We start from the raw sequence: 14,535 nt of genomic DNA, 5'->3' as shown, positions 1-14,535 counted from the left end.
GCGCAGCCCGAGATGAGTACCTTCTTCTAACAACAAACGGCGAGTGCAAACGCTTCTCCTCCTTCCTTGCACGCTTCTGCCTTGGCTAAAGGTTTTTTCTCCTCCAGCTTCCACTCTTTCTTTTTCGTTAACTTCTTCGCTCGACGCTTTGATGAGTCTTTGAATCAATACTGCTTTGGACCACTTGGGGATAGGTATCCAACGCATCTTATCCCGACACGCTCTTACTCGGTTTCTACTGCACCTTGTTTCTATTCTTCTGGTATGGTGCCATCTACTTCTACCATGTCGTCCCCAGTCGGACGAAATGTTTCTACGTCCGGAAATGTGAGCTTTGATCACCCAACCGTGTGAATTAACCCACTGACATTGTACTCTCAGAAGCCACTGGCACCATTGTACGCCCTGTCTGTCAGTGAATATGTGAAAAGACACGAGAACGGCTCCATAATCGAGCAACGCAACGAAGAGACGATTTTGAAACGGTTCAATGACCTTCGAACCGCGTTTGAAGCTTGGCCAATAGCACCAATTGATTGCCTAGCTAACTCTTTTACAACGACGTGGCTCCTGCTTGTTCCGGTTCCAAAGCTATCTGAAGAGCTCATCTTTCCTGCTCTCACTGACAACTTCCGCATCGAGTTTGAAGAAAGAATAAAGCTTCCGAACGGGACTTATTCTCTTGTTAACCTGTCAGCAACTCGCGTCAAAAACCCATATGAGGAAATGGAGAACATCGTCGGCGCAGAGGTCGTGAAATGTGCAGCCTTCAACGTCCAGGTTCCCCGAGCGTTGAAAAATGAGGAAGGCGATCAAGAGATTCTCGAGCTGATGAGCCACATGAAGACAGCCTCTGCACTCGATGATTTTGAAAGCCTAACCTTGGACCAAACATCTCAAAAAAATATCTTCATTACATGGGACACGTTTTCTAACACCTATGAGGCCGAACTTGCCGCACTTCATCGCCTGACAGGCGGTTGCCAGCTTGAAAGTCGACAGGTCAGCCCGAAATGCAAGGCTGCATTTGAGATGATCCTTGATTTCAAAGGATCAAACAAGACACACGTAAATCTGTACAGCGTGTTCCCTCACCTTTCCAACCCACATCACCCGGATTATAGGGTTCGCCATAGTCTTCTGCGAAGATTCCGATCCTTTAATAAGGATCATATGGCTGCCTTTCATGGACTCAAGGCCATACCAAATGGTCTCTACTTTGTTAATGGATGTCCCGGTGCGGGCAAGACAGAGTGGAACATGGTCGTTTCTGCTCTGATACAGTCAGTACGTCGCCCAGGTGCCAAAAAGCGTTATAATCCTATCCTGTTTCTTGTTGACCTCAACAAAACCGTCGATGATGCTGCGGACCGCTACTGGAACTTGGCAAAGGAGTGTGGTCTTCATCTTCGCATCATTCGAATGCACGGTTGGCCTTACGAAATGAAAAACAGCGAGAAACTGGGCAAAAACCAGGCGCAAGACTGTGATCAACAAACAGACTTCACGAGAAAGTTTCTGACAACTGCCAACATCGAAAAGACTTTGAACGTCGGAAGAAACGCCAACAAGGCCCCAACGCTGGATGAAGCTGCTTGGGACTACTATGAAAAGCACAAAGATGGTGGGTTTGTGGCTCTCAAGAAAGTGCTCTCCAGAATGGAGGCTAAGGAGGCCTTGGACCACGACGACTGGAAATGTCTGAGAAATGAAGTCACGAAACTGTACACCGCGGTTTTGAAGCAAGCGGACTTCATAGCGACAACGCCTGTGGCCGCATATGGCGGCTTCTCGAAACTCTTTAAGCCGGATATTATCTTTGTGGATGAAGCACCACATGCAAGAGAACTCACAACGCTGATTCCAATTGCATTCTTCGAACCCTTTGCTTGGATTTTTACGGGTGATGTCAATCAGACCCGCCCCTTTGTGAAGAGTGGTGATGCACGGGATGCCCTGAAGAAAGGCCTTGAGGTAAACCCGTATTCTGAGCAGCTGCGTCTTAGCCTCATGGCAAGGGCCAACGGACTGGGAGCGATCAATAGTTCATTGTTGATCAACAAGCGGGCGCATGGCAACTTACACAAGCTGCCGTCGGATCTCTTCTATGGCGGAAAGATGTCTTCTGATTACCCATTATCGAGACAGTTCCCGGAAACGGTTAGCTACCTAAGACGGCACCTTGAGGCCTTCGGTTGTGGACGAAGACTGAACGCGAACCGGGCTATTATTGCCCTTTCAGCGAGCAAAGAGGAAAACCATTGCCACAGTTTCTGGAATCCTGTGAACCATCGTTGGGTATTGGCTGAAGTTAAAAAACTTTTGCAGGACCCGTCATTTCGAACCATTACGGACACTCAGCAGCCCGGACGTGTGATGATCGAGACAACATACAGTGTCTCCATGCGTCAGTATGCACATGTGGTCAAACAGTGGCCAATTGAGTGGCAGGAGAGGACGGAAGTTTTGACGGTAGACAAAGCTCAAGGCAATCAGGCGGATGTGGTTTTCCTCGATCTGGTGAGAACCACAAAGCCCGGCTTCATGGATGAGGCACAACGTCTCAACGTGGCAATCACCAGAGCCAGACAAGCGGAAATTGTCCTGATGCACCCTGCAATGACTTTTCGCCTACGCCAGGGCAAGCGCGTACCGACTGATTACACTTCAAAGGTCTGGGAGGATGCAGTTGCGAACGATCGCTTATTCGTGGTCTGACTGGGAAGTCTGCACGGGGAATTTGGTGACGATAAGGAGAAGCATGTCTGATGGTGTTATTGTAGCTGTGTGAGCACTTGAGTTCAGTTGGTTGATATGTCAATTTGGGTCTGTCTTCTTTTTTTAAGCAAAGGAAGCTTGATTGCACCAAAACTGGAGTGGCCCCTGTATTGAAGGTTCGGTACGGTATTATATAGAAAAGCTGAATGAAAGTGAAGTTGACAATTATTGCTAGTCAAGAGATGAAGTCAAAACAAGGTCACAGTGCCCCGATTGACTAGTGTCTTGGATGGAAGTAATCGAGCCACACTGGGGTCGATGTTGTGGGGGGTGAATGGCTTGGCAACAACATCGGGGTTATTGTGAAGCATGAATGTTGAGTTGGTATTCAGACATTGGAATAAATATCGTTGTCTAAAACTGTCACTGTTCGTAAGGCAACGTAAAGAAACGGACAGGGAAATGCTTCAATTGCAGGATGAAGCACAACGCAACAACGCAACGAGCGATAGCGCTGATTTGAACAAACCAGGATCGGCTCAATATGTTCCCATGGAAAAGAAGCCAAGAATAAGGGTCCAATGGAGTACCTAAGGTAGGTAGAACAATGCAGGCTGTGGCGTGGCCTAGGGTCTGGGGATTGACAGAACATCCTTTATCAGAGGTTGGTCCACTCTTTGTGTGATTGATCTGAGTGCTCAGGCCCTCAACTAATGATAGATACTCCCATAAAATCTTTGTTGACCTTACACGCTCGATTCCACACGACTTGATAAGTCTTCCACCCTAGTCTCGTATCGTATTGCCTACGACGGATAGCAATTACGTTTTATCAAAGAGCGAGAGTAATGGAGTGACAATAATCTTGCTGGATCAATGCCATCAGACTGAGCCGAAATGGTGCCAACCATCGATCCTTGCCTCACTCACTCACGACGAACACTAGAGAGAAGGCATGGATTGGTTTGCCTTGGCTTGTAGGGCTAGCGAATAAGAACATCTTATGAGTACAGTGCCATCAGATCAAATCTTTGAATGTCAGATAAGGCAATTGCAATATGTTTTGTAATAAAGCTACATCGCCATAGTCGGTAATTGGAGCTGCTTAAGTGATGTAAGAGGGTTGAGAGTCGTAGCAGCTTGCGAGACTTGAGTAAGGAGGAAGCCATGCAGCTAATTTTACGCTTCTTGAGCCATCTTTGCTCTTTCAATATTCACAAATGTGTTTATTTATAGAACTTGACTGCAAATTATCATCGGCAATATGGGGCCAGTAGCTTGCGACCAGCCGTTTGACGAAACCCGCGGTCGAAGAAAAACAGGGAACAGTGACATCGTCTCCTAATGTGGCGAATGGTTGTTCCTGCTAAGCTTCAAAACAGAACAAGATGAGACGGACTGAGATCTAAGATCTTGACGTACTGAATGAGGTGGACGGGTTTAGACATTATAGAAACAGCACTGTTGAAATCAGTGATCTAACTGAGTTGAAACTGAGTGACCCTGATGACGCCAGGGGTGAGTTGACACTAAGACGAGATGAGTGTGGCTTAGACAGACGGAGCTTCGGACGGCAAGCGGGGCCTAAGTGAGGTCCATGTCCAATGAAATATCGCCTTCGTCGAGCTACCTTATTCTGGGCAGTTGAAGATGTTGGAGGCCCTGAAAAGGCGCGATAAAAACCCATTGTCAGAAGGTGCTTCAGAGGGCCGTTACTTTGCGCGTGCCCTGCTGACGACCACCCCCCCGGATTCCGCCATGTCGTTATATCTCACTCGTGCATGAATCTGTCTCTTACAACGATCGATCACGAGTACACTAACTATCTAACAGCTAAAGTGATCATCCTTTATCCCCACCGTATCTTTCGATTCATCGACTGGACCCTTTTAACAAAGCACAAGCCTTCCACGAGGCTCGCTGTGTCTCGCGCGACTGCGACGGCGGCCTCCAAGACCCGAGCATCCAGTATTATACCGGCCACCCCGCCCAAATAACCTAACCCAGTAATACGACAAGAAGAATCACCGCTCGATTTGCTGTCCCAATTATCAGCTTCCATCAGCTCTCGCCGGCTGCTGCTGGCTACCTCCGCATTCGCCACTTATTTCCTCGAACCCGGTGTGGTCCAATTCGATGGATACTTTGCGATGTCTAAGTGGGAGGAAGAGCCATGTGATGGGCAATCTCGAAGCCAGAGGCGTCGTGTTGAAGCGCCAACTTAGCGATGGAGGAATTGCTGGCGTTGTTGTCGGTGTTATCGTGGGCATTGCGCTCGTTGTTCTTTGCTCGTATCCTTTTATCATCCGCCGCATCAGACGCCGAAAACAAACATCTCTTCATGGCCCCCCCGACACGAACGACCCGGAGACTGGCGAGGTTCCAGCAACTGAAGCTCCGGGGATAGATGATAATCAACGCCGCCTGTCCTCACAAGACTCGTTCAAACCTTCGGGAGAAAATACGCGTGGGGGAGTTGATGGATCTGTCAAAGACTTGGATTGGACAGCCCACGATGGCTTCTTGCAACAAACCAATGGACAAGGTCAACCAGACTATGTCCCCCGAATCGACACCAATCTACCTTCTTATGGCTTCGAAAATGCTCAGCCAGCTTCCAACGACTCAATACCACGCTCAGCGCCGTTCGGCTCTGACGAGAATTATCATGAAGAGTACATGCCGCAGTCTATTGGTGATGCACCCCGTGCTGTTCTTAATGGTACCAGTGCGGACTACTATAGCCCATCAGTCCCTTCAGAGGCTTTTGGCATGTTTTCGACTGAGGAACCTCGACCTCAGCCTGAACGCTCATGGTCGCGTGGGAGCTCGTTAAGATATAACTTAAAACATATGTTCAGTCGCAAGAGCACGCGTGATCAATCTCTTGGCTCACCAACATCGCAATCCCTGGCTGAACACCCTGAAAGTGTACCAAGAGCCCAGGATGGAAGTCTTCAACGGATCATTACAGCAGGAGGACCGACCGAGTCTCCTACTGACATGACTGCTCCGGCGAGCGATTCTTTGCCGGTACCTTCTTCTAACCAAGCCTTGGGCTCCCCGATTGCTTTGCCATCTACCCTGCCAAAGGGGGCTGTGCTAAGTCCCCCAGATTCCCCACCGACCACTTTCAACTTCAACGCGTCTCAATCCCCTCCTAGCCATCCCGCTCCTGGTACCGTGAACCCCATGGATATCATGCCTGCATCGACAGAAACCGAAGTATGGCACAGGACCGACTATCAATTATATGTATCGCAATCCTCACCCAACCAGCCGCCTCCCTCAGCAGGGCCTGTCACGCATGAAGGACCTGTGGACTCACCCTCCCCATTAACACTCCCTCCTAGTGATCCTCAACCTCAACCTGTGCCCATAGTTCACTCTCCTACGCCGACCCAGAGTCAAATAGCGTTTAAAACGGAGGTCGACGACAACCAGGATATCGCTATGTCTGAGATTCCAACAACTAACCACTTGAGTCCTCTCCCTGACAGTAGTGTTCGGCACCCAAGCTATCCCTCCGATGCATCCACTCCTCTACCTGGACCGGCATTCACCAACCCGTCATCACTCAGTACACCAGCGACACAGCTTGATACCCCTTCACCCCACTCTGGTACATCTTCCGACTACCAACATAGCGTGTCACCAGGAAACGCTGTAAGCAATCCGTCACCTAGCAATGGTTCACATGCATGCGATGAGCCTGGCTGTAACCAGGTGTTTGACCAGCCACACAAGCTCAAGTAAGTTTATTGTCGCTGGCTGATTGAAGTCACTCATTAACCCAATAGGCATCATCAACGATATCATACGAAAGATCACAAATGCCCTTACCCAAACTGTGGCAAGGGATTTGGGACCAAAACCCATCTCCAGCGGCATGTCAATGATCGACATGAGAGAAAGAAGAAGTTTCACTGCGCTGTGCAAGGCTGCGACTACTCACGGCAAGGGGGCAAGGGATTCCCTCGCAAGGATAACTGGAAACGACATATGACAAAGATTCACAACATGGATCAGAGACACCTCCCAGAACCTGTGGAAGTCGACCAGGAGATGGGCGGCACATAGGAGTATTTGCCTGCGACATCAGCTCATCCGCTGTTGTAGATATGGATTTTACCGTCGTATCTTGCACTGTACTATGTACCACCAGGGAATCGGGCATTGACTGGCAAATCTCAGCGCTCTGCTGGGCTCTCTATTTACTTTTCTTTGTCATTTGCAGCGACTTGATTCTTACACTCGTTTAAAGGTAGCATATTTGGGTATTAGAAGTCCAGGATTCAGCACAAAAATCAACGTCAGGACGTGTAGGACTATTGGGCGTTAGGTCATGGGAAAAGACATATTCATTTGACAAAGGACGATCCAAGCGTGTTCGTTCTCGGGTATCTATTAATTCGACAGTGTACAACCGAACTATTCCAATACAAAGAGTGCTATTGAGCACCATGGTTTCTGCCACGTGCTTGCCTCCTTTAGCTCAGGTCTTTGATGATTTTCCTGACGAGCTTCTTCTGTTCTTCCACATCTAATCTCTTCTCATCTGTCTCTTGCACTGCCCTTCCAACAGCAATGACCGTTTTCACATTCTCGCTGTCGACCCAGAACTTGCCATTGCGCCCTGTTGCTGTCTCAAATTGAAGACCCGCGTTACCAAGCTCTTCCAGCACCACAACTCGGCCTTCTTGCACACTCTTGGGCATCATCAGACGTCGAGCCATTCCAAGTGAAACGGTGTAGAGCATTCCGCCTGTTAAAGGGCCTAGACCCTCAGATTTCCCTGTTGAAGAAGATACGCATTCAATCTCTGGGTCCATGTGACGGTTGGCGAGAGCAATCCGTGCGTACACAAGCGCACCCGCGGTAAGTTGTGGACGGGTCTTCTTTGTGGCGCCTTCGAAGGAGAGCTGTGGTAGAAGAGCAGGCGCAGTATAGTCGGAGAGAGTAACATAGAATAGGTCGGCGGCGCTGCGCTGGACGGTTCCAATGACAAGCTCGCCAACGCGAGGGGTATACTGTTAATTGGTGAGTCGACGGTTTACGGTTTGAAGATAATTCAAGAGCGAACCTTTCCTCGAGCATTCTCTACCCGAATTGCATTCTTTTGCCGGTCAGTCACAAGTTGGCCAGCGAGTGTGGGAACGATGTCGTTTGGAGGCACATGTCGTAGGCCAGGACCGAGCCGCAGAGGTTTCTTAGGATGTGAAGGAATGAGAGATGGATCAATTATATCGCCTGGCAGTACGAATACAGCATCGGATGCCATGATGTAAAACTTAACGAGCCCGATGCTTCGAAATACAAGAGTTAAAGGCTGCAATCTTGATGCGGCAACTTCAACAACGGCCTTGTCAAAAACATGGGCAAATGCGGCATGTGGGGAACTGATAACGATAACATGAATCCGTACCAGTGGCCGATCAAGAAAAATGTGGGCGATGCGATTAGCGGGCAGTTTTTTTCCAATCTCTGAGGGAAAAGAAAGTAAACCCCCACTAACATCCATCACCAACTCGTCCTCCAAAATCTTGACACCCAGGAACCCTCTTCGCTTCACCTCAAAAGAGGCATAGAGTCTTGAGTTTCTCCTTCATTACATACGAATTCACAAACCTCTCTTCCGACCGACCTAATGAGTGACAACGCTGGAGCCAAGGGCCCTGAGCCTGGCGATCGAGTTGCCATTGGTATTACCTTTGGTAACTCCAACAGTTCCATTGCCTATACTGTTGACGACAAGGCCGAGGTTATTGCCAACGAGGATGGAGGTATGTTCTAGAATGACTTGATTTCATGAGGCTGTGCCCTGTGATACTGCCACCGGGTTATTTGCTAACATTAGCTGCTCGATAGACCGACAAATTCCCACCGTTCTCTCTTACGTTGATGGCGACGAGTATTACGGTGGACAGGCCAAGAACTTCCTCGTTCGCAACCCCGATAACACCATCGCCAACTTCCGAGACTTCCTCGGCCAAGAGTACGCGACCTTCCCGCCACAGTCCCAGTTCTGGAACCAACGACACTGACAAGATGCCTTCAGATTCAAGTCCATCGACCCTACCCACTCTCACGCCTCCGCCCACCCCAAGGATGTTTCCGGTACCGTCGCGTTCTCCGTCAAGGATAAGAGCGAGGAAGAAGCTTCAACTGTTTCAGTTTCAGAGGCCACTACTCGATACCTGCGACGGCTTGTGGGTTCTGCTTCCGACTACCTGGGCAAGAAAGTCACCTCCGCCGTTGTTACTGTTCCCACAAACTTCACCGAGAAGCAGCGAGAGGCTCTAATCAAGGCCGCCAGCGACGCCGACATCGAGATCCTTCAGCTTATCTCTGAACCTGTTGCCGCTGTTCTGGCTTACGATGCCCGTCCTGAAGCCAAGATCGAGGATAAGATTGTTGTTGTCGCTGACCTTGGAGGCACTCGCTCGGATGTTGCTGTTATCGCTTCCCGAGGCGGTCTCTACACCATCCTCGCCACTGCTCACGATTACGAGTTTGCTGGTGTCCATTTGGACAATGCTCTTATGGACCACTTCGCTAAGGAGTTCCAAAAGAAGCACAACATCGACCCCCGAAACAACGCTCGCAGTCTTGCTAAGCTCCGACTTGAGTCTGAGGCTACCAAGCGAGCTCTGAGCCTGGGCAGCAACGCTCAGTTCAGTGTCGAGAGCTTGGCGGATGGTTTCGACTTCTCTGTTACTATCAACAGAATACGATACGAGATGGTTGCCCGCAAGGTTTTTGAGGGCTTCAACCGACTTATCGAGGGTGTTGTCAAGAAGGCCGGCCTCGATATTCTTGACATTGACGAGGTTATCCTGTCTGGAGGTACTGCCCACACTCCTCGTATCGCTAATAACCTCCGTGGTATCTTCCCTGAGACCACTGAGATTCAGGCTCCCGCCACGAGCGTGTCCGCCATCAACCCTTCTGAGCTCCTTGCTCGTGGCGCTGCCCTCCAGGCCTCTCTGATCCAGGAGTACGAGGCCGCCGATATCGAGCAGTCCACTCACCCTGCTGTCACCACTGTCAAGCACATCTCCAACGCTATTGGTGTGATCACCGTGGGCGCTGACGGCGAGGATGTCTTTACTCCCATCATCGCCCCTGAGACCGCCGCCCCTGCCCGACGCACCGTCCACATCCCTGCTCCCAAGGAGGGTGGCGATGTTCTTATTAAGATTGTTGAGGGTAACACCCACATCAAGGTCACCAAGCCTGAGCCTAAGGCCAAGGAGGAGAATGGAGATAAGGATGAGGACGACTCCGACTTTGATGATTCTGATGAAGAGGAGGAGGAGACTCGGGAGAAGATCTGGAAGATCGGTAACCCTCTCGCCGAGGCCGCCATCAAGGGCGTCAAGGCTGGTGGTAAGGTTGAGGTTACGATTAACGTTCTAGCCGATCTGGGCGTTACCGTCACAACCCGAGAAGTTGGCGGCAAGGGTGGTGTGCGAGGAAACATCTAAGTCTGGAAATGCTGGACTCTCAAAAGCAGGAACTTTGATTGAAAAGCCGCAATGATTTTATGAGTGGGTATATAAGGGGGATGGGCATGCAAAAGCACGGGTTTATTGGTAGATTCTAGAGGACACAATAGAGGGTTGTCAAGGATGAATTGAATAAAGACTTTCAACATTTAAAGAATAATGTCCAAGTCAATTGGGAGGATGACATTTTAAGCAATTAAGTACTCGAGCCGCCCTTCGGAAGCCGTGAATAAACCCAGTCCTGAATTCTAAATTATGCCCTTCACATCACCTGGTTTCCATCACCTGGTAACCGCCAAGCAATGAGGTCGTTTCGCATATCATCCTCTCTAACCTCGCGAGTTCCCTTATAACTAACTTCGCGCATTGGATCGCTATCAAGTGTCATGGTAGATGTCATGCTCGCCATACTGCGCGCGTGGTCGAGGTGGTGCTCATGGATGCGTACGCCTTTGCGACGGTTCGACGGTGTGACTGTAACTGTCGAGAAGCTCTTATCACTCGAGTTACTTGGTGTGCGGCGATGTGAGGAGCCAGTTGGGCCGTTACTTTGGTGATTATGCGAAGGCGAGGCAGTTCTGCTTGAATGGTGGTGATGATGGTGATGAGGGTGAAGCAGGTTGTGAGTTATACGGCGAGTATCGCGGGCTCGGATGGTATCACGTGGACCCATATCATGGTCGTCGTCTTCTCCATCAGTGACAGGCGAAGCATTATGAGGTTTAGTTTTCCAGCCGTTGCCTCCATTGAAAATGTCCTCAATGACTTCTTCTGCAGAGTGCTCATTGGGTTGTCGACTCCACGAAGCAGCGAGAACGCTTCGGTAGAGGTCTTGGAGCTCAGCGGCATCGCGAGGCTTAGATAAGTTGGGGACGGCGGCAGCTATTGCTATGTATTGTTAGACGCAGGGAATGTACGGCACGAATCAAGTTAACTTACGCCCAGCGTCATCCTCTATGGCCTCGCTCATGATGCCGCCAATACCGCCAAACACAGGAGCCGTTTTCAGAGGAGGAGCTACGTAACTCCGTTCGCCGTCGACCTGGATCATGAGGATACTGATCTTCAGGGTACTGTTGACTTTGCTATCCTGCATGAGGTATCTTCTCACGATACCATCCTCGACAACATCCGAATCACGCCGCGGCCGTGATGTCCCACCCCTCGTCGGGCTGACACCCATACTATTGCTACGCATGCGACCAGGCGATGCGACATCCTTGACGAAGGCCTCGCTCTCTTCCACGTACTCGCTCAGGTTGAGGCGAACGATGCCAAGGGTGACCTTCTCTGTCAAACCAAATTCTTGAATGACCTCGAACTCCATGGGACACTCGGTAAGGTTGTTATTGCGGTCTATCGATATGCGGATAGATGGTACTGCGGTGACAAAGCCCCATTCAACTCTGTGGTTGGCGATTGGGCATTTCTGCGTGCGGCCGCGATGTTCCGCGGTCATTGAGTGAGAGAGGTGCCATTTGACAAAGGCTTGACCAGAAACGAGCGGCACATTGTTGAGGTCGTAAATCTAGGAAGTATGAGTTAAGGTTCTCTTTCTCATAGAGTGGCTGAATGTAAGTTGAGGGATGTACCTTGAGATGAAGATCGAATTTTGGCTGAGGTGCGAGTTAACCTGAGTTCGAGTTGAAGATTGAGATAAATCCTTACCTTCCGAGCCTTGCCAACTTCAGGTTTGAGAAAGCCCATGTTAGCAAAGATTGTCAGGATATCTCTCTGTCAATAATTCGCAATGTTTAAGTTACGACGATGTGAGTATATAGCGAGCTCGCTTGAGCGTAATTATGACGGTATCTAATCTTACGACAGACTTCCGCAATGGGGCTGTAGTGAGTGAATGAGTGTTGGCTGCAATATCGCCAAAGCTAGATGCCAGAGACTATATACAGAAATAGCCCGCGTAATGCACCGGAAATGCGAACCTGGTGGGGATGCGGCTTACTTAAAGAGGCCATCCCCCCTCTGGATCTACCTCTGCTTGTCTGGCGTGGACTTTGACTTTGACTTTGGCTCTGGTCTGCCAGACAATTCCAACTCTAGTGGACGCTGCCAGCGACTGGCCTAACGATACGGCGGTCCCCTATGGCGCTGTATCTGGTGGAACGTTTGCGGTCGTTTGAACGTGAAACTGAAACTGACTGTAATCAGCGATGATAAGATAAGCTCGTATATCGAAAGTCGATGATCTTAACGTGGATGATGAGGATATCGTCACGGGCACTTCCAGGGATCAGATCCCATTATGCCCCCTGTGACTTGACGCCACGGGAGATGCGGTTCTTACACCAAGCAAAGCCACAGGCGGCTGATAGCCATCTGATACCCAAGGTACCTTATGTATGTATTTGAAGGGGGACATGCCAATTCAACAATACTTACAATCGTTTTTAGGAGATATTATATTCCTGGGTGTTTTAAACAGGTATATTCTGGCTCCATACTCTTATTTACTCTTAGAATTTGCATTATTCCCTTTGTTGAGGTCCTGCACTTCGTCTTCAGCTCCCTTGTTCTAAAAAGAAAAAGAAAAGGAAAGGAAAAGAAAAAAAAAAAAAAACGCCTGCAAGTCATTCTTGCAAGGCCGCACCCGACCAGCTGGACCGCCACCGATTCATATGTTTCATCTAGAGAGGGGGAATTAGAGTTGAAAGAGATCGATCTACTGGAGATGTCTTCAATATGTCGTAATAGACATTGGAGCTCGAACAGTATCGAGATCCTACAGAGACGACTTATCGACATCATATTATTTATGGCCATTAATATTTAATACATGTCATTTTCTCAAAACTTCTAACAAACAGGTTAGAAGACCTGCTGAATACGACTTAGTTTCTCAGAACCCATGTTTGATTTTGAGCTGAGAATGTCAGCGATCCTGGCGAGGCGAAATAGTCTGAAACGGCAGAGGAACAGGGGTACTGTCGAGAGAAGAGACAATACCCAAAGTACTCTATATGGACCGAGAATCAACGATAGACTATTACGAACAGATCTCTGAACACCACGTACTATTCTCAAGCTTCGTATTCGATTCAAAGCAAAAGTCTAGGCCAACGGCATGATAAAAGTCATTCCTGGTCATATTATGTGCCTTAACCGCCCGGCTCGTGTGACCATACAGACCCAACAGTTCTCTCTCCTCACGGGAGAAGAGATGACAAAAGAGAAAACTTGAACTATTATGCACAATCTTCTCTCTTCATTCTCAAACACCCGTTTCCCGATCTGTCCTTTGGCTCCCTGCTGCATTGCAGGTTGCATCGCTTCCTTACGATGGCGTTCTCAGAAGAAGCAATATACAACAAATATGAGACCTTTGAGTCCGATTCTACGGTAAGATTCCCCATCGGTCACCTCTCACCATGAACCTTTAGCATATTTTACAATAATGTGATTGAATGAAAATGAGAGGTCAGACATGTAATATGGAAGTGATCCTGCAAAAGGGGGACGATCGCCGCTGAGTCCTCGTCTTTTTCTTTGTCAAAATTATCTACACGTTGAGAATGTGTGACTATTTCTTTGTATGAACTCCCTCCTTGCAGTATGAAGCCTCTTGCTAACCACCAATGCAAGGTCGAGTTTCGGTGCCAACATCATGCCTGGATCGTTCGAAAGTGGTGCCCAAAATACGAAAGATCACAAAGGCCATGTACGCCTAATGTTGTTGATCCTCCAGAGTTTTGGTATGTTCCCTATTGATCTGTGTTGGATGCATTGAGATACCCATAAGCTGATCAAGTTCCAGGGGCCACAAGATGTGTTCCAAATGTCAACCTCCAGGACAATTGGCGGAAGCAGTGAGGAGACACTACAGTGTTACGGGATGGAGCTAGAATAGATGAGTCAGGGAAGCTCTGGGGCATCTTCTTTACGTTTTGATCAAAAATCACTTTCTCGTCACGGCTTGGCAACCAAGTAGACTCAGAGATCTGATCTTCTCAGATTGCAACGTCCAGCACGATTATCTGGCGAATGGCGCAAACTTGATGGCGTATACCTTTACTAGAGGCGTTCGTATTTTATTTCAACGTTAAGGTTGGAGGCTTGAACATTAAAAACAATTACCAATTTCATTAACCGTCTTGTTGTTGCATGTATCGCAAATGTGTCAAACCCCGTGTTAGGCCATGCTCATCGTATATACCTTAGCTTTGTGATCAGTTCTGGAGAACTGACCTTACAGGGAAAACAAAATCGCGGTCTTTTATGCCCAAAAGATCTGTCATTTTCATGAGATTAATCAAGTGACTAGCTCAGTTCTAATAAATCAAGCTCATTTACTTGT

The 14,535-nt window shown here is 48.8% G+C and overlaps 5 protein-coding genes across 5 annotated transcripts; 3 read left to right on the top strand and 2 right to left on the bottom strand.

The window, feature by feature from the left end:
• The first annotated feature begins 1,088 nt into the window (after positions 1-1,088).
• Positions 1,089-2,958, top strand: BKA55DRAFT_558280 (P-loop containing nucleoside triphosphate hydrolase protein). The gene has a single exon (XM_046191860.1). The coding sequence runs from the start codon at positions 1,174-1,176 to the stop codon at positions 2,716-2,718; it is 1,545 nt and encodes a 514-aa protein (XP_046053977.1). The 5' UTR covers positions 1,089-1,173; the 3' UTR covers positions 2,719-2,958.
• A 1,470-nt stretch (positions 2,959-4,428) lies between these two features.
• On the top strand, positions 4,429-7,166 carry BKA55DRAFT_558279 (uncharacterized protein). The gene is made up of 2 exons (XM_046191859.1): positions 4,429-6,470; positions 6,519-7,166. The coding sequence occupies exons 1-2, from the start codon at positions 4,855-4,857 to the stop codon at positions 6,796-6,798; spliced, it is 1,896 nt and encodes a 631-aa protein (XP_046053976.1). The 5' UTR covers positions 4,429-4,854; the 3' UTR covers positions 6,799-7,166.
• Positions 7,167-7,208: 42 nt separating this feature from the next.
• Positions 7,209-7,999, bottom strand: BKA55DRAFT_501712 (uncharacterized protein; the record flags this gene model as incomplete). The annotated part of the gene is made up of 2 exons (XM_046186860.1): positions 7,209-7,748; positions 7,802-7,999. 2 exons carry the CDS (start codon positions 7,997-7,999, stop codon positions 7,209-7,211), a joined length of 738 nt encoding a protein of 245 aa, XP_046053975.1.
• Positions 8,000-8,110: 111 nt separating this feature from the next.
• BKA55DRAFT_558275 (Hsp70 protein-domain-containing protein) lies at positions 8,111-10,379 on the top strand. Its single transcript, XM_046191858.1, has 3 exons — positions 8,111-8,501; positions 8,587-8,713; positions 8,777-10,379. The coding sequence occupies exons 1-3, from the start codon at positions 8,366-8,368 to the stop codon at positions 10,203-10,205; spliced, it is 1,692 nt and encodes a 563-aa protein (XP_046053974.1). The 5' UTR covers positions 8,111-8,365; the 3' UTR covers positions 10,206-10,379.
• A 109-nt stretch (positions 10,380-10,488) lies between these two features.
• Positions 10,489-11,933, bottom strand: BKA55DRAFT_502666 (N-terminal C2 in EEIG1 and EHBP1 proteins-domain-containing protein; the record flags this gene model as incomplete). Its single annotated transcript, XM_046186946.1, has 4 exons — positions 10,489-11,114; positions 11,166-11,754; positions 11,819-11,842; positions 11,895-11,933. 4 exons carry the CDS (start codon positions 11,931-11,933, stop codon positions 10,489-10,491), a joined length of 1,278 nt encoding a protein of 425 aa, XP_046053973.1.
• Between the last annotated feature and the right edge of the window lie 2,602 nt (positions 11,934-14,535).

This window comes from Fusarium redolens (assembly GCF_020744475.1).
Source record: "Fusarium redolens strain MPI-CAGE-AT-0023 chromosome Unknown BKA55scaffold_3, whole genome shotgun sequence".
NCBI classification, from domain to species: Eukaryota; Fungi; Ascomycota; class Sordariomycetes; order Hypocreales; family Nectriaceae; genus Fusarium; species Fusarium redolens.
The sequence above is the reverse complement of the archived record's forward strand: the minus strand, read 5'-3'. Positions and strand labels throughout refer to the sequence as shown.

Bases quoted from the DNA above. Each gene is read 5' to 3' on its own strand.
- BKA55DRAFT_558279 (XM_046191859.1), top strand. From the start codon at position 4,855: ATGGATACTTTGCGATGTCTAAGTGGGAGGAAGAGCCATGTGATGGGC. The intron at 6,471-6,518 runs GTAAGTTTATTG...TTAACCCAATAG, and splicing joins GACCAGCCACACAAGCTCAA to GCATCATCAACGATATCATA.
- BKA55DRAFT_558280 (XM_046191860.1), top strand. From the start codon at position 1,174: ATGGCTGCCTTTCATGGACTCAAGGCCATACCAAATGGTCTCTACTTT.
- BKA55DRAFT_558275 (XM_046191858.1), top strand. From the start codon at position 8,366: ATGAGTGACAACGCTGGAGCCAAGGGCCCTGAGCCTGGCGATCGAGTT. The intron at 8,502-8,586 runs GTATGTTCTAGA...GCTGCTCGATAG, and splicing joins TATTGCCAACGAGGATGGAG to ACCGACAAATTCCCACCGTT. The intron at 8,714-8,776 runs GTACGCGACCTT...AGATGCCTTCAG, and splicing joins CGAGACTTCCTCGGCCAAGA to ATTCAAGTCCATCGACCCTA.